Source organism: Etheostoma cragini, chromosome 19, assembly GCF_013103735.1.
Source record: "Etheostoma cragini isolate CJK2018 chromosome 19, CSU_Ecrag_1.0, whole genome shotgun sequence".
NCBI lineage: Eukaryota > Metazoa > Chordata > Actinopteri > Perciformes > Percidae > Etheostoma > Etheostoma cragini.
Genome location: NC_048425.1, coordinates 13,675,114 through 13,693,762, shown reverse-complemented (window position 1 = coordinate 13,693,762; position 18,649 = coordinate 13,675,114). Strand labels below are relative to the sequence as shown.

General features: G+C 40.8%; 3 protein-coding genes and 1 long non-coding RNA gene across 5 annotated transcripts in view; 3 read left to right on the top strand and 1 right to left on the bottom strand.

The window, feature by feature from the left end:
• Positions 1-3,702, top strand: part of LOC117962085 (5,6-dihydroxyindole-2-carboxylic acid oxidase-like) — a 5,799-nt gene extending 2,097 nt beyond the window's left edge. Inside the window, exons 3-7 of the mRNA XM_034901149.1 lie at positions 1,994-2,198; positions 2,326-2,493; positions 2,602-2,781; positions 2,891-3,037; positions 3,157-3,702. Coding sequence (XP_034757040.1) covers positions 1,994-2,198; positions 2,326-2,493; positions 2,602-2,781; positions 2,891-3,037; positions 3,157-3,344 — 888 coding nt within the window. The 3' untranslated portion in view covers positions 3,345-3,702. The remainder of the gene's footprint in view (positions 1-1,993; positions 2,199-2,325; positions 2,494-2,601; positions 2,782-2,890; positions 3,038-3,156) is intronic.
• A 317-nt stretch (positions 3,703-4,019) lies between these two features.
• Positions 4,020-16,651, top strand: LOC117962087. The gene is made up of 3 exons (XR_004660567.1): positions 4,020-4,247; positions 12,927-12,932; positions 16,641-16,651. It is a non-coding gene; the product is annotated as an uncharacterized LOC117962087 (long non-coding RNA).
• On the top strand, positions 5,611-10,416 carry LOC117962086 (leucine rich adaptor protein 1-like). 2 transcript variants are annotated; one of them, XM_034901152.1, is made up of 3 exons: positions 5,611-6,067; positions 9,152-9,563; positions 9,596-10,416. In XM_034901152.1, exons 1-2 carry the CDS (start codon positions 5,852-5,854, stop codon positions 9,539-9,541), a joined length of 606 nt encoding a protein of 201 aa, XP_034757043.1. In that variant the 5' UTR covers positions 5,611-5,851; the 3' UTR covers positions 9,542-9,563; positions 9,596-10,416. The 2 variants fall into 2 exon arrangements, with proteins under 2 accessions (XP_034757043.1, XP_034757042.1); XM_034901151.1 differs by having other exon boundaries at positions 9,152-10,416.
• LOC117962084 (multiple PDZ domain protein) overlaps positions 13,020-18,649 on the bottom strand; it is a 67,248-nt gene continuing 61,618 nt past the window's right edge. Inside the window, exons 50-51 of the mRNA XM_034901140.1 lie at positions 15,238-15,248; positions 13,020-13,079 (exon numbers count right to left, since the gene is read on the bottom strand). The gene's annotated coding sequence lies outside the window, so the exon portion shown is untranslated. The remainder of the gene's footprint in view (positions 13,080-15,237; positions 15,249-18,649) is intronic.

The window sequence follows — 18,649 nt, the reverse complement described above, 5'->3', positions numbered from 1 at the left end:
GACATCAAGAAAAAATTTACATTGACATTGAAAAACCCATCATGATGCAAACAAACGTCAAAATGAAATAATATCATAAGATTATGAGATCGTTACTTTTTGATAATTGTGATTTATACTTCAGTTCAACAGTTTTCAATGCCAGTATTTGTTGTTTCAATGCCAAATTTTATTTTCAATACCACAGGTTACTGTCACTGTTCTAGCTCCATACAGCTGTCGCTTCCACCGACTGTTTATTTTACCTAATGCGTTTTAACTGTTGGTGAGGAAACCAGAACTGACGCAATGAACCGCTTTGAGCAGCGCGCAAAATGTGATTTCAAGACTTTGAAATTCAATTAGATCCGCACACCATCAGTTTGGAGCGGGTGGAGATGGAACGGTATTGAACAGAGCTTTTGTGAGAGCAGTTATTGAGCCAAGTTTGTGTGATTATTATTTAGGTTTAGAATGACGCAAGTCATTGTTTTTGTAGGCTGTACAGAGTTGCAAGCACAGACATTAAGGCCGTGTGGCTTTAGATATCCTGGCAGCATGTTGGATTCCTGTAGAGAAGCTCTGTGTGCAGGAGGAACTACATCAACATTTTTAAAACATACGTCTTTGTTCTAAATTAAATCCTACATATTATATTGGCAACACTTAATAATAATGGTACATTAGTTGATATAAATTGATGCATGACTCCATGCATGAAAAAGCATGAATTCCTTCCTGTAGTACATGTACAAGGATTAATAGTATCTACTGCATGACTTAATGCAGGAACAATATGTTAATTAATGAAACAATCAAGCTATTTGAATCAAGATTTCTGATTTATGAATGATGTTCATGCATTCTTAAAAAAACTGACCACTCTCAGCAGTGTACATAGTGTCTATTCCTAAAGAAATTGCAGTGTTGTAATCATTGTTAACTAACCATTACTTCTTTATTACCTCATCATGTTTTTGGCCCATTATATAAAGTGCTGACCCGGTCCCTTTTTAACATTTGATAGATATGATTATTGGTGGCATCAACAATGCCCATCCAAGCAGGATATTTATGAATTGTAAGTGTCTGAACACAAATTTCTTGAACTTTTTATTTTACTTTGGGGTCACAAAGATTGTGGCACAGGCAACCATTAATCATATCTATTTATTAATGTTAAAGATGGACAGGTCACCACTTTATTTGAAGGGCCACACACACAAAGTAATGAAAAAGTAATGTTTAGTTCATTATTATTATTATTACTGTTATTCAGCCTGTCACTTTAACTACAGATGAACCTTTTGAAGAAGACGTAAACGTCATTAATAATATAGAAATCATGAATGAAATACTTAATTGATGCATTAAATAACGGTTTGTTGAAATACTATTAATCCTTGAACATCACTGATGGTTCATGAAGTACTACATGCATGAATTCATGACAATTCATCTACCATTATAATCAAATGTTACCATAACACAACATGTGTTATATTTATTTCAGATGAGTGTTTTTCACTAAGCCAGTCACAGCAAAAGATGTGAAAAAGCAAGAATGGGCGTCATGTATCTCCTTTCCAGTAAAAGGTTCTAAACCATTTTCTAAATCAGCCACGGCTTCATACGTATCGGTTTCCTGCCACCTGGTTGCATGTGCATTTTCATTTTTCTCTTCATGTAGACATAGACATATATTTCATATTAAGTGATTAGAGACCCTATAATTGTTCCCACGCATGCATTTAGAGAACCAATTTTCAGATGTTTTCATGAATGAACTGTCTCGAAAAGCAAATCCCAGTGTATGAAAATGATAACCAATTTATTTTGTGCATTGACTCCATCCATTGCGAGACTGAAAGGAAACTTTTGACATGACCAAAACAGGATGGAAGCACAATAGTAAAGTAAAGCCTCGAGCTAACTCCTACTTTCCTAGCCTCGATCTTCACATTCCCAAACTCATACTCGGCCACCCTGTCGTTTAATTCTTTCAACCAACCAGGACATGCTGCAAGACCCCTCCTTCGCCCTGCCCTACTGGAACTTTGCCATCGGGGGAAGCACATGTGACATCTGCACAGATGACCTGATGGGGGCCAGGAGCAGCTTTGACATGAATTCCCTGAGCACCAACTCCATCTTCTCCCAGTGGAGGGTCATATGTGAGAGCGTAGAAGACTATGACACGCTGGGAACCATCTGCAACAGTAAGACTATGGTTTCTTCACCATGGCTAATACTCCGGTGATGTTACAGGTGGATGGTCCTCTTTAATCTCTCTGTCTAAAAACAAAAAGCTATAGTCTACCTTTCCCGGTCCCCTGTCTCCTACAGGCACCGAGACTTCTCCCATCCGAAGGAACCCAGCAGGAAATGTTAATAGGCCGATGGTCCAGCGTCTCCCAGAGCCCCAGGATGTGGCGGACTGCCTGCAGGTCACTGCTTTTGACACGCCGCCCTATTACTCCACCTCCTCCGAAAGCTTCAGGAACACAATTGAAGGTGAGAGACGGTGACCACATGTCTGTCACGCAGTGCATTCAGTTAGTGTTTTGCCATCGTTTCGCTGATTTCTTGTTGTTTCTCGGGTCTTCCATGTTGTTTCGGCAGGCTACAGCGCCCCCAAGGGGAACTATGACCCTGTGGTGAGGAGCCTGCACAACCTGGCCCATCTGTTCCTGAACGGGACAGGAGGACAGACTCACCTCTCGCCCAATGACCCCATCTTCGTCCTGCTCCACACCTACACCGACGCTATATTTGATGAATGGTTAAGGAGACGCAGTCCAGGTTAAAAGAAACAACAAAAACACTTGTTCTAGTTCATGACTTTCTATTACCTGCATATGTTACTGCTTTGTAGTTGAGCCTTTGGCTGACTTCATGTATTTCTTGACAGATTTGACTCTGTATCCTGAAGAAAATGCCCCCATTGGTCACAACAGGGGCTACAACATGGTACCTTTCTGGCCTCCAGTGACCAACGCCGAGATGTTTGTGACCGCCCCTGAAAATCTTGGTTACTCCTATGAAGCTCAATGGCCAGGTACTCATTTCGGATGACTTGTAGTACTCGCGCAATTGTTTTTGTGGGTCTCCTTTCATCCAGCCTTTGACAAAATCCAGGCGACAAAAGTAATAATCACCCTCCTTCTATCTTTCTAGCTCAACCTTTCACTCTGACTGAAATCATCACCATGGCAATAGTCGCTGGCCTCGTGCTCGTCGCAGTCATTTTCGCCGCCACCACATGTGCCGTGCGTGCCAGGTCATACAAGATGGAGGGCCACCAGCCTCTGCTTGGGGATCAGTACCAGCGCTACGACGACAACAAAAGCCAATCCGTCGTCTAAGATCGCCTCTCTGCTTTCTTTACTTTTACAGTGTTACAGCTATACAGTTTGTGAAAGCGTCAGTCGCTTCTTACTGGACAGCATGTGTAGATTCTCGAATGCTACAACTTGATAGTAAGTAATCTATTGGCTGCATTCATGTCCCCATAACTAGGAACGTGTTCACTTTTCTTTTACAAGTTGTACAGACCTGAATCGATTTATTGAAGATCCATTTTTCAAATGGACAAGTTGAGAAATATGTAACACTTTTTAAGAGTATGGTTTTAGCAAAGATTGCAATGATGCAATCTTTGAAATGTTCAGATCTCTGGAAAATTTTATAATGTGTTGAAATAAAGAGAACCTGGACAGCTGACGTGTTGGTGTGCTAGTGATGCCACCAGGTGGTGCTCAACTTGGAATCTAGACTGCCCCCATGTTGTCTTTGGGTCAAATTAACCCGTTTTCTTATGTCAGTGTTCTTTTTAATTCCCCAAAATGACATGATTGATTCCACACAACGATCTTTGGCAAGTACAAATCTCTACTTTCATTCATTTTTTGGTGTCTTATTCAATTTTATAGCATTTGGAGAAAGAAAATTGAAGTGGTTTTGAAATAGTATTGAGTAAAAGTTGACATATTCCAGTCTGTGATTAATCATCAACATACCTAATCAAACATTAGGTAAAATGGCCAAAAAAATAGGTGTATTGACCATAAATTCCAAAAATAACTGTAAAACTAAAGTTAACAAGTTAGTTGCGTAAAACAAGTGACAAACATTGTAAAAAGGGACAAAAACGTAAGAAAAAGTTAAAAAAAATTGATTAAAAAGTGTCAACAAAAGAGTTGATTTTTGGTGTCTATTGTTGCTGTTGCAGTTACAGTACAAGGTAATAAGGTGTAAAATAAATAAAGGTATATTCTGATAGGGTATACTGTACCAAAATGTTCTAAAACCTTTCAGACACATTAAACAGTAAGAGTAATACCTGCAAAATAATTTAAAAACATACCGTGTGTAGGCTTTATACTTTAATACAGATAAACAAAGAAAGTGATAGAGTAGTTGCACAATGGTGTCATAGAAGCGTTAGTAACTGTTGTGAAATACCTTGCCCGTGTACCAGAGCCCTGACAACCACATGGGGGGGCAATAGTTCAATTTCTGAACCAACATGCAGAAGAGAGAGCTTTGGAGGGGGGAGGGTGTTGTTTTGAATGGTAAGATAAATTGATCCGAATTATCTGCAGTGTCATTACTGAATGGAGAGCAGAAAAGAACAAAGAGCTGAGTCATAAGAAACGTAGTGGAATGCAGTGTCAACAGGTTGCAATCCTGGAATCTTGAACTGTGCAGGATACTTGCACCATATGCAGCTTTTTCACCCCATTTTCTTTTAAAACTAAATATGTGAAATAGTCATTAATGCTATTCGTTTTTTACACAACTGCTTCTGCCAGAATGTGACTGCATACCAAATTATTGTTTAGTGATTAAATGGTATGCCTACACAGTGGTTTGTTTTGACTGCTGAATGTGATTTCAAACGCACCAAAAAACAAAATGTTTGTACACATCCAATCACATTATCTGTTGTAGAGTCTAACAAATATTGGTATACATGATTATAATTAGATCATATTGTGATAATACATTAGACTCTAGTCTATTACCATTTATGGAGCCCAAACTGGGTTTGTCTTGCACACACACATACAATGGGGATGGCAGTATATCAGTCCGTAGGGAGTTGGGTTGGGAACCGGAGGGTTGCAGGTTCAAGTCCCGATACGGACCAAAGTATGGTGATGAACTGGCACCTTCACCTCTTGGCACTGCCAAGGTGCTCTTGAGCAAGGCACCGAACCCCTCCCCATGGGCAGCCCCCTCACTCCGACATCTCTCCATTTAATGCCTGTATAGTTACTGACCATGTGTGTGTAGTTCAGGCCTGTGTCTAAAACATTAAAGTGAAAACGCATAGACCGTTAATATACGGTCTATGTGAAAACACTGTAATTCCCCCTCGCAGGATTAATAATGCATACATTATTATTATAATGTAGGAGTTTGCTTGTAGTGCTCAGCTCATGTATCCTAATGGGGGCTAGTGGCTCCAGCCATTAGCCTCCCAACTCCTAGTTTGTACATGTATCCCCCTGCGTACAGTAATCGTTACATAACACCCCAGCGTCCCCTTACCTGTCCGGTGTCTGGTTTCAGAGGACTCTCCCTTATGGGAGGGTCCCTAAACTGGCTCACTACTGGCCAGCCGCGTTGGATGGGAGGTCTGTTAGTGTACCAGCGGTGCGCTGGCTCCAGTCAAGTGTTGGTGGCTCTTCACCATTAACTCCATTCTGTGAGCTGGTTGAATAAAGTTGTGAGGAGCAGGAGCTTTTTGCAACTTTTTTTTTTTTTTTTGTATCCACTTGTCGCGCGCGTCTCTCCCCAACAGCTCGCGACTGTGTCTGCCGACTCCCAATACAGTAGAAACGTGGGAGCTTTCCGACTTTCTACAATGGACGAGGGGAATGTCTTGCCAGATTTGAAGGATATAGAGGCCAAGTTGGGTCTGAAGGTCCCGGACAGTCTCATTCGCTCTCTCGCCGGAGGAAAGCATCACGACAAGCACGAGAAGTCGCCAACGCCGCATTTAGCCAACTGCAAATTACATGCTAACAACGCGGACTTGAAAAGACTGGAGAGCAAAATGCTATTCCTAAAACAAGAAATGGTAAGTCTTTTTTTTTTCCTGTAACCTGTTTTAATTGAACGAGCTGTTTAAGGAACTGTTCCAGGAACATTTAAGGGACGTGTGCCAGTTGTTCAATTACTTCACCGACTTGTAATTACAATATATAGGTCACTTATAGCTACTTAAATGTACAGTCGTGCAAGTCGTTTAGCAAGACCGTAATATGACTCTTAGAAATCAGCTAGGCTATTAGATATCATAGTTTCATGTCAGGCAAGTTACAATGTGTCTCTTTGCGTATCACATCACGTTTATTGGCAACCAAGCTTAAGTTCACAGGGTGAAGAACTATACTAGTTGCAAAACAGGTCTATACAGTGTATTACCACCTTTGTTGATAAATCAACTTATTTTCATAAGTTAGGGTTGGTAAACCCTCATCACCTCAGAAAATAAGCCCTCCTCTCTTATTATTCATCCTTACCTCAGAAAAAATGCCTCCTCTCTTAATATTCATCCTTACCTCAGAGAATAAGCCTTCCTCTCTTATTATTCAAAGTGCTCTGTGAAATCCAATTGTGCTCTTGTTATTACCTTATGATTTTGTAGTTTACGCTGCCACCACTTGCCATTCAGTTATTTCCCAATGCCATGCTTGTGAGACAGGAGCTTTGTTAGAGCCAAAGTCACAGCAAACCCCCATATTAAGTAGAGTTATGAAAGGTATTAGGATTCCTGAGCAGATGGCCTCCTCGACAGTTCTACAGACTAGTAGAGCTGTACCGTGGCCGGCTGACCAATCAACATTTTGTGTTGATAGGCTTACGTTTAGTTGACAGAGACCTGAAACAATCACATGTTGAATAGACAAAGATTCAAACCTTATCTTGCTTTATCAGGCTCGTTTCAACCAGACAGCCATGCCATTGTTTAATAGTGCTGATGTGAGGGGAGTATAGATCGAGTGTAATGTCATTAGTGGCCTCTTGTTGTTGGACAGCTCATCTTAAATATGGGCCATGTTGGGCTTCTCGGTTTTTGCACTTCCCTTCATTAATCCAATCAGAATTCTGTTTTGGTGTTTACACACACACACACACACACACACACTGCTTACATTATGAGAGGTGCTGAAATTAAATAACCTACAGCCTATCAGAGGAGCAAATTATCTCTTTGTTAGGGACCAGCTCTTATTACTTTCATTCATACAAATTAAAAATGTTGTAGGTTCATTGTAACTGTACACTACAGACACAATTATGCAGCATTAATTGAGTTTCCTAAACTCATTCGTGTGCCACCAACCCACGGGTGCTATCTGACAAACATGAGATAGCTGCTTGGACCTAAAATGCAATATGTCAATCTGCTGAGCTTCCATGTGTGTATAAAGCGAGTGGTTATGCTCACAAAACAAATACACCGGCAGCAGTGTGAGCTAAACGGAGGCTGGCTGCAAATCCGCCCCAAAGAAAGGCTGTTTTATCAAGCCAGCTGTCTGGGGCACTGTACCAACCCTGTTTGCCTTCATCTGCCTCAATGCGTTATGAGTGTAGCAGGCTGTTACAGCTGTCGGTTTACCATTTGTCATTCTGACAGAGTGCTAGTCACCCAGTAGACACAGGGGAATCTATTTGATTGACCCCCATAGGCTGTCTACTTCCATCCCCAGTCAATAGCATGGGTTTTCATGGCTGGGAGTTAAATCAATGGCCATGCTGTGTAAAGTAGGCATATCATTCAGAACCCTGGATGCAAACCGTTTCCTGGCTGCTGCCCCCCCCCCCCCCCCCCCCCCCCCCCCCCCCCCCCCCCCGTGCCATTTAGTTAAGTCTCTTTGTTCACAACAAACCCCGATAGTCCCGACATTATAGCACATAGTGTTCCTGCCATGAGAGGACCTATGAATGCAAACAATTATTTACATCCCACCACAAGGTTTAATTAGTAGCTGATCTGGAGCTTTGCTTATCACATGAACTTCAGCAGCAGTTGGGGACTTCCCAGTTACAGAATTGTAGATGTCTTTTTCTGCACACTTTCAGCTCTTGCATTCATGTTAACGAATGCTAATGAAAACCACTTGATATGATCAATAGCTACTAAATGGACCGTGTGGCGAGATTATTTTCTTACCCTCTGTTTCAGAGGGCTAGAATGAACTTTCAACCGCAATGCTTACAATAGTTAGCAATGATTATGGTACTGGTTGTGTATTATTTTGACTCTGGGGGCATCCTGTTGTACTGACATTTAGTAAAGGAGTAGTTCTACATTTTTGAAAAAACAGTGATTCACTTTTTTGCCGAGCAGATATTTGCCACTCTCATATCTATTTGTTTAATAGAAAGCTACAGCCAACAGCAGAGTACCTAAGTCATTTATTGGAAAGGCACAATGACTTGGCGTCTCTTGGCAATCTCACGGTAATGCCAAAACTCCAGGAAGTTACTGCTTCTGGCCATGAAATAGTTAGGGGCCTTAACCCTGTGGAAAACAACAATGTTGTCATCTTTACATGTGTTAATTCCTGAGTGTAAGAGGGGCTGGCTGTGCACGTTTTCCCCCTCTGGACAGAGCCGGCCAGCTGTTTTTAAGCTAACTGGCTGTTTGCTGTAGCCTTGTGTTTAATGGACAGCTTTGAGAGGGGTGTCAACCTTGGCATCAAACTCTCAGCAAAATAGTGAACCACCACATTCCCCAAAATATAGAACTATTCCTTTAACTGCTGGATCATCTTTAACTGTGGTGTGGTCTTCCTGTCAAAATTGAAAATCAACAATTTGGTTGCCGCTGTTTATTGATGTTTTTAATTTTGTTACGTTTTTACATAATATTTGAGTTAAAGCAAAAATTAGGAATTATTTAGACTAAAATGAAAGGAATGTAAAATATGTTGATGGATAATTTCTGACTGGAATATGTCAACTTTTACTCAATACTATTTCAAAACACTTGATTTTTTTTGGAGCGTTGTGTGATCAATCTTGTTATTTTGGGTAATTACGATTGAGTTGTTAAAAAGAACATTGACATAGGAAAACGGGTCAATTTTAACCCGAGGACAACATGAGGGTGAAGTAGCCTTACCTGACCGGGATGTTTTTCTCCACCTCACAGGCACATCTACGGGCCATCGACGTGAAGCTGATGCAGCAGCTTATGTCAATCAACGAGGGCATTGAGTCCATCCGTTGGATGATAGAAGACAGAGGTGGCGTGGCGAGCCAAGAGGGCAGCCTGACGGGCAGCCTGTACAGCCTGTCGGACAGCCAGGACGGCACCTCGCTGCGCGGCAGCTTCAACAGCTTGAATGACGGTAACAGCAGCGGACTCGATGGTCTGTCTGTGGGTAGCTACTTGGACACTCTAGCAGAGGACCTCCCGGATGACCCCTCACCTACGGATCTCGACTGTTTTGTGGAGAAAACGGTTATTGATGGGGATGCTTTCACCAAATCGCCACTGAAAGTCCGCGTGGAGTCAGATGAATACTACTGCTTTGGATAATAACAATAAGCTAAACACAGAGCCTACTGAGATGTTCTGTGAAGACAGATTTTAAGATATGCTTCTTCACTTTGATAAATGAACACCGCTGTCTGGTTTCCTCCTACATGCTTTACATTTGACTCAAAATAGCAACAGCCAAGGTGTTGGCGATACCAAATGACTAATGTTACTTTTCACCGTGTAACCAGCTTCCTTAAATTGCGGATTGAACACACACCTCGTCAAACCGTTGCCACTAAATGCCACACCAAATGCAAGTGAAAACATCTTAAAAACTCTCATGTCTTAGTATTTTATCATGCAGGTCAATTAAAAAACAACAAAAGGTGCTCTATTATGGTTTAAATATTGTATTTATTTTGGAGTTATCCAATACCTCAGCACAGTTAAAATACTTCTTAGTCTAAAATTGCTGAAGATGGTGTGAATGTAAGTAGCAACTTCAGCTGAACAGCACATTTTCTTGGAAAATGGAACTGTGACTTTGTGTTAGGTCGACCACAATCAGCTGATCTAAGTGAAGGAGATTGAGGTCCATGAGTGATTTAAGTGGGAAAACCTGTTTAAAGTGGTAAGTGTTAAAGCAAGTGCAATTCGCTTCCATGCCAAATTCTGTGCACCACCTACTATAAATGTTGCGCTTTTAATTATTTTTACTTAAATATTTTGATTGATGGAAGTTCCTAATTTAAACCACACTCCAGAGATTAGTAGCACATTCAAAGCATGGATGCTCGACTGAAAACCAAAGCCATTAGATTGTCTTATAATTAATTTTGGCCTGAGGCAAACTCTGTTAACACCAGATGGGAGATCTGTTGGTGGTGGACATATGGGAAAGACGTTTGCTTTGTAGACACATTTTAATCCTCTTGGAAAAGAAGAAAAGCTTCAATGCGAGCTTAACATTGCTGTACGTAACTCTGTTGTTTTAGCTTTGAGCTTTGTGTTGATTTGTTTGACATTTCTATTTTATGCTTCCCTCTTTTTGAAAGAAAAACATGTTTTTTGTATTGATTTCTGTTCATTTTGTTGTGGAAATGAAATTATATATATTGTGATGTTCCTCCTGCTCGTATTGTGTACGTCTTTAATGCAAAGAAAACGTAACAGAAACAAAGAAGCAGCTCACTGACCCTGACTCTTAATGAGGTGGAAAGTTGACAGTATGGTGGTTTCCTTTTTTGGTCACTTTGAGAATACTGTCTTGATAATGAAGTCAGACTTTGTGGTGCCCTGTGTAATGTGGCATGACAAACGGACCCGCATTACGTCACTTTGTCACTCTAATTGTGGAAAAATTGTTGCTTATTTGTGTCCTTTAAAAACTCCTAAGCTATTAGCAGAGGAATGCCACTTAGGATAATATTTAGGCATACCAAGTTCTACCATAGATGAGGACTCATGTTATCCAAAGCTCAATCATGAGTGCAATGCTTTGGGGTAATTTGAAAATAACACCAACCAAAAGTGAGACGCAAGTGAAATGCCGGCCCTGCCGAATATTTGATGGTCTGTTATTTTAAGTCTTGTGCAATGCAATAGCTTCTTATATATCACGTGATAAATAAAGTTCCGAACAGAGTACACAGGGGAAGTCATTATAGGACAGATGAGAACCTTGGGCTCTTTGGCCTGCAGTTGTATGAGTGGCCACTGGCCTTGGGGCACAGTACTTCAGTAGTTCTCAGACTGGGATATGACATCAGGACATGGCTTTGGAAACACTTCTTTATTGGATAAGTCCTCGTGTATTCACGTTGTCCATAGAGCTGTCTCATGTTAGCATCTCATCTTATTCGTGATAGCTATATCGTGAAATCCCGGATGGAGGATTGTGTGGATGTGTTCTCAATGCGCGGCAGTTGTCTTGAATAATATGAAATCCACAAAAATAGCAAGATTGGACACAAAGGACACTTTAAGTGTTACATTAGTTCCAGACAGATATAATCACTTTATCCAGTCACATTAAGCGGACTTGTAACTTTGTCTCACTCCAAGTGCAAAGCTGCTTTATTTGGTTTTATGCGGCTTTCCTTATCTCAACCTCCCAGAGGCTTTGGCAAGCTTAAGCTCCCTGTCAAGCTGAACCGCGCTGAGGCCAGGCCACTAAACCAAAGAGCCTTGTGAATGGCAGCGCAACCTCCTTGTCAGCAATTCAATTAAAAACACAAAGTTTTCTAAACTTCCCTACATTTCATGTCTTAACAACTATCACCATGTCATGACTGACTGATAGCTAATATCCCCTTCGGGGGAACTGTTGAGACTGGAGCTAGTGGCCTTGAAATAATTGGACACACAGAACAGGTTCTGCAAGTTTATGTTGTAATAGGTCTGAGTCAAAATTCCTAAGAGCTACATGGTACACTACACATAAACAAAAGTTGCTTTTTTTGGCCTCCCCCTGTCTTTAAAAGTGCACATTTCCTACATGAAAGGGAGAAGCAGTTGACTCAGTCTTTGTGGTGAAGACACGTGCAGTCTTTCACCAAATAATTCAGTCACATTTGAGCATATTTATTATTTTTTTGCTAAAGCTGCAAGCTTAAACTTAAATGTTTCCTCATTCCAAGCAAAAACTTAATATATATTACCAAATAATTGTCCCCTTATGGATGTGAATGAGAAAACCCACTATCAGTATGTATTCATTCATTCATTCATTTTTATTATACAGGAAAGTTAAAAGTGACATTACATTACAATATAAACGGGCCTGACTCAGTTTAAAAACTGGTTTTGAGCATGTTCCTTTTTCTGCAGGGACAAAAAACAATGAACGTGGTTACAGAACATCGGGACGAACATTTGTACAGGACATTGATGTGGACTTAGACAAATTTGGACAACTAAAACAACAATACAGTTTCATAAGGACAAAGACATTTATGCAAGACATCAGCCTGGGCTAGAAAAATACAAACAAGGCTTCGACAATACATGGGCATTAGTATACATTACAGTCAAGTGACGTTACTCAAAGTTTGTCAAATTCTTCTGTCTGCATTTATAGTCCCCCTGTTCTGAGGGTGAATGACACCCAGGCTTTGTGGAAAGCAAACAAAAGGGATAATCAGCTGCTGTCCTCTGAGTTTGGGAGCAGAGTGCAAAACAATGATTTATTCATCCTCTTAGTTAGTCCTCAGTTACTTCACTTGAGCACAAGTAATTACACTGGCGTACAATCGAGACAGCCGCATCCAGCAGGGATCCATTAGCAAATTAGACACTGGGGTTGGGCTTGTGCCACGAGATGAAGGGAAACCCATACCGTCTGGTATCTGGGAGACTGTCACCATGCTACCAAATGAGGATACAGGATATGGGTTATTGGAGTAGGTTTTAGGGGGGGATCAAAAGAGACAGAAAGCCACAGAAATAAGTATAAACAGTTGTCAAGTAACTTTATTTTAGATTTAATTCGGTTTTTTAAGAAGATTCTCCATAAACACCACCGTTGTATTAAAGAGTGTGTGTGTGTGTGTGTGTGTGTGTGTGTGTGTGTGTGTGTGTGTGTGTGTGTGTGTGTTGTGCTGTGCGTACCAGGGCGGAGTTAACGAGAGTTGCATGTCTACTGCTGCCTCAAATCTCTAGTGTGTTTGGGTTTTTTAGTCCCTATCCATTTTACCACGAAAGACACACAATAACACAAACTAACCGATCGAGGCAGCGGTAGACCAGCAACTTCCATGTTCTGAATGGTTTGTAAAAAGAGTCTGTTTCTCCACGTCGATTTTTAGGTGGCTATAATATGCTTTGTTGTGTTCACAGTGGTATGTTGACTAGCTTCCATGTTGGGACTCCCGTCTGCTTTTCCAAACTAGGTACCTCATACAACCGCTCTTCAAAATATCCAAACTATCCCTTTAAGAATGACTGTGTGTGATTGCTCTGGTGCTATGCAGTCATGTTAATGCTTGTGATGGATGTAGCACATTAGATTCACTGTCGGCCTTATTACATTCCGAGACACGAGGAGCTGCATGTTGGGAGATTTATGAAGCTGTGGAAAAATCAATAAGGCCTGTCCCATAGCATGAATATCTTGTTTCGTCTAGGAAAAATACTTAATGAATGTCAAGGTTAGCCACAACTTAATGTTGTGCTTCATATGAGATTTTCCGCACTGTCGATGCGATGGTAGAGTTCAACTTCAAACCAAGCAAATACCTCAATCGGATTAGATTATTACATATGTGGGAGTCATAAATGTCTACGTTACATGTTAGGAAAGCATCTGTTTTGTGGAAATAAAGTCTTACAGGAGCTCTAAGCTGGCCGTCTGCCAAGCTGTGGATATGTGAATCACTTCTTGGAGTCCTGTTAAACTTCTGTGCTCCTGGGAACCGCTGTCACCAAACACAGCATAGGAGACGTGACTCTGTTTATGTCAGAGCAAATATTAAACGTTAACAATGGCCGCCACTGCCACTCATAAATGACCTCAGCTGAGATTTAGAGAGAACACCCTTCGGAAGCTTCTGTAAACATTACACAGAAAGGATCTGACGAAGCCGAATACAGAAAGTGGCCGGCCTGGGAACACATCACTCCTCCAGGGTGGTCAGGCTGCATTCCATTCATAGTTCATGGGGTTATATTTAATCACCATATACTTAAGGAGTGCTTGATTATTTTTTTTAAGTATTTACAGTATTTATAAAGTATTTATAGGTCCCCTGGCATGAAAATGTCCCTTTATGAGTTTTTTTTTTTTTTTTTTTAACATTGAGTTCCCCCAGCCTGCCTATTGTCCCCCAGTGGCTAGAAATGGTGATAGGTGTGAACTCAGCCCTGGGTACCCTGCTCTGCCTTTAAGAAAATCCAAGCTCAGATGGGCCGATCTGGAATCTAGCTCCTTATGAGGTCATAAGGGGTTAAGGTTACCTCCCCTTTCTCTGCTTTGACCGCCCAGAGAATTTGGCCCACCCATGAGAGAGAGAGAGATGACATGGCTTTCAAATGAGCAAAGTGGCAGTTGGTCAAGGCCGCACCCCCACACCCTCCACACCAGACATTATTGGCTACATCAGTATTTGGGATGATGCTGTGCTTTGTGAGAGCGTCTCTCTCAGAAAACGGAACAGAGTAAAAGAGAACAAACCCTGTTCACAACTTCAGACTTAACCAAGTTATAAATTAAAGGAGAATTCCGGTCAATTTCAATACGTAGCTCTGTTGTTTGTAAATGTGTAGTGCTGTCAGTAGAGAGAAAAATATAAACCAATCGGTGCTGCCTACACCGTGTTATCCTCCTGCTAGAGTTAGCACCCAACCGGCTTAAACAGGGCAAGTTTTAAATGTCTTTAGCCTCTGAACATGTTCAGAATGTAATTAAAAGTGCCTACCCAAGTGCAGTGATTCCTTCCGAGTGAGCACAGTGAATTGACTGCTGTAGATGTGACAAATAGCATGTCTTGACTAGTGTGGACTTCACCGGAAAACAGGAAATAAACAGAGGTATGTGCACTGGCTGAATTAACACAACATTTCTGCCTTTCTGTCACATCTACTGCAGTCAGATTTGCTGTGTTCACTTGGACGGAATAACTGCATGTGGGTGGGCCCTTGTAATGACATTTTGTGCATGTTTAGAGGTTAAAAATAAGTTTAAAACTTGCCCTGTTAAGCATGTTAGGTGCTAACTAACATGAGGATAATGAGGATTGTTTTTAATTTTCTTGCTACTGACAGCACTCCAAATGTACATACAACGAAGCTACGTATTGAAATTGACTGGAATTTTCCTTTATGTATTTACTAAGTGAAGGTTTATATATCACTAAATTGAAACAAGCTGCACCACACATTCAAGTTTTTTACATAGAGATACGTTATCTCAAAGTATTACCAACCACTCAGTGCTGACTGTCATATGATAAACTGAACTAACAGACCAAATGAATGTTTAAGTGAAGAGCAAAATGGAATGGTGGACACATCTGACCCAACACTGACTCAAAATGCTCTCAAACGATCATGTGAGCCGTGAAGATTTTAAACCACATTTCATAAAAATATCATGGTATAGCTCACATTAAGAAAAAACATGTCATTAACAATATGAGCTATAGCCTAAATAACCAGTTACTGCAAGTAAGGTTAGCATAGTCCTGCTAATTCTAAACTGAATTGAGATATACATATATAGATAGAAAGATAGGTAGGATATATATATATATAAATAGAGAGATGTGTATATATAAAGATATATACATATCTATATACTGTCTACATATATATAGTTAGATAGATATAGATAGAGATATATAGTTAGAGATAGAGAGACATATACAGTATATAGAGATACATTATATATAGAGGTATAGAGATAGATATATAGATACTGTATGTAGAGAGATACATAGAGATATAGCATAGCGATATATAGAGACATATATACGTAGATATACTGTATGTATATAGAGATAGAGAGATAGTATATAGATACAACATATGTATGTGTGTGTATATATGTGTAGGTATGTATGTGTATGTGTGTATATATATATATATATATATATATATATATATATCTCTATGGTCTCTTGTTAGCAGGTTCTTGTAGGCTACTTGTCACAAAGTCCCATCGGGTACTGACACCACCCTAAGACTAATATTTTGGCTGTTATAAGTTACAGTTTACATTCTTTTGATTGGGTGGCACTACAGAAGTAAGCAACTCATTTACCACAATGCGACAAACCCTTCTTGGCCTTGGAAGAATCAAAATTGTATTACAACGTTTTAAAGCTCCACCTAACAGAATTAGTCATTGAATTATTCTGCGATGCAGACACAATCAGTGGCTCCTTGTGAAGTCATTTTCTATTGTAAGCACAAACTGGTGGAACTAGTAATGCTCTGTGACCCCCGCTAATGTCAACATACTGTATTTCCTAGCTCATATTATGAATTTGCATTTATGCTACAAACTAAGGATTGGCCAAATTAGTCATTATAAGTCACCAAAGGAGTGTAACCTTTTATGCTGTAGATCCATGAAATTCCCCTTTACTCTGAGAGCCAGCAGTGCAGATACAAGGCTGGATGTACAGCATAAACTGATGATAATTCATGAGCAGTTTAGCAGTAGATTCTGTCATAGAAGTATGTTTAACATGAAATATAAGCTATCCTGATTCACACAATAGACATAGACAAGACACAGTTCAGTACCTCCAGCATTAGCCTATCTTGTAGTCATTGGTCTTTTTTTGTTGGGTGCCTTTTTCCTGACCACACTCTGAGAGCCGAGCCGTTGGGCCAGCTGAGATGAAACAGCAGGCTACATCAGCCAGGAGCCTTCAACAGACCGAGAGGAGAGAACAAAACAAACCTCTATCCCATTTGATCCCCCTTTTTTTCTCTTTCTACCCGGGCCAGAAAACCTTTCCGTGCCTATATTAGGAATCAAAGGGACGTCTACAGAAGCCAATGACCCTGCCACAGCTTTTGAACTTTTTGCTTTGCACTTTGACAACCGTGTTGTGAGTCATGGAAGAGACATACGTGTCATCGTGGTTGCTTTGAAGCTTACATGAGTTGCAGCGTATGTTATTATTTCAGCCCTATATCCAAATCTGTCTTTGGGATAGCCGTGCCCGTGCACTTGACTCATGTGAAACGAGACAGACATGCAATCAGAAATGGACACAGACAGCCTATTAGGAGAGACTCACGTTGCTTATTTCCTCTGAGAAACCATCCCAGCAACAGGCAGCATGAAGCCAAAAGGTTAAAATTCTTTTCAAGTGTGTCCCGGCAGCAAGATGAGCCTGCGTCGTTAAGAGGAGCAGAGCTGGGGGCTACCCCTTGGTTGGGAAACATGGTTGAGGAAAATGCTTCCCTGTCAATGGCTGCTTTATAATTCCCTGGACACTGATTCAGGTCACACAAGGGCAGTTTGGGGTCAACACCAGTGATTGACCCAGAGGGAAACGTCAAGAATTGTTGCTCTGAGGACTTTGTGGTTAAGTAGATTGCATATTCTACCAATCTGCTAGACATAAGCTCATGGTTTTGTTCTTCTGTATTGAGTTTTTTTCCCCAGGATGGTACAGTGCTATCCTATCTGGTGCACAACTGCATTTGTCAGCATAAAGAGACCCGTAACGATTTAAAGTGAAAGAGCGCCAGTAGGAAAAACAGCCGTCATAGATCACGTTTGTTTTGTTTACTCTTAAGTATTTTCGATTTATTTCAAGGCTCATAAAGAATACTTCTGAGAAACTTCCTATTACAGTTACTGTTTCCTCAAGCTCTTCGCATCCTTCCTTCAATTCGTCATGTTCTGCCCATGTGAGTGGTGGACTGTGCTTTGAATTTGCTCCTCTGTCTTCATTACTGTACACAAGAGTATCCGTTTTTCTGGTCACATTGGGATTCCATTTTCCCCCAATTGTTCTGTCTGCACTCTTTCATAAACTGTCATTTCTTTCCCTGGGAAAGAGATGTGATCCTCTTGGGAAAGAGCAAATGGTGCCCTCCCCCAAAACTGTCCTGCAAGGCCTAAAGCCCCCTCATGGTCCTCCTTATGGTCAATGCTGTGGTCTGAAGACATGTCGTGTAATTAGTTTTGGAACCTACTGGCAAAAATAACAACATTCAGCTTGGTATTGATCAACCATTTTTGTACCAGTTCCACATTTGATTTCTAATCCTTTCGTGGCTTATCGAGACTTGGCTTCCGTCCGTTTGTTGTATGATAGGGTAATTTCTGCTCCTTCTCAGTCTTCTGATCAATGTGATATTGTTTCAGCCAGCTGTGTTGGACTCCACACGGACAGGCCAAGTAGTTGCTGTCCGTCTCTTTGTGCCTGTTATGCTAAAATGTGGCACAAATTAGGATTAACTGTTCAGCTTGATGCTAAAATAAAACCCTTTTTCTTCCAGGTAGGACTGATTGGGGAACAGAAAGTTCCCAGGGTCATCCAACATACCACTTAAACCCTCATCTGCATGTCCAAACTGGTGTAAAAGGACCTAGAAGACTTTTGCTAAAGTGTTTTTAGTTTAAGAGGTTAAGGACCTCTAATATCTCATGGGATGCAAAACTGGCATGGCATGTCTCCTTGGCACCCTCTTAAAGCCCCCTCG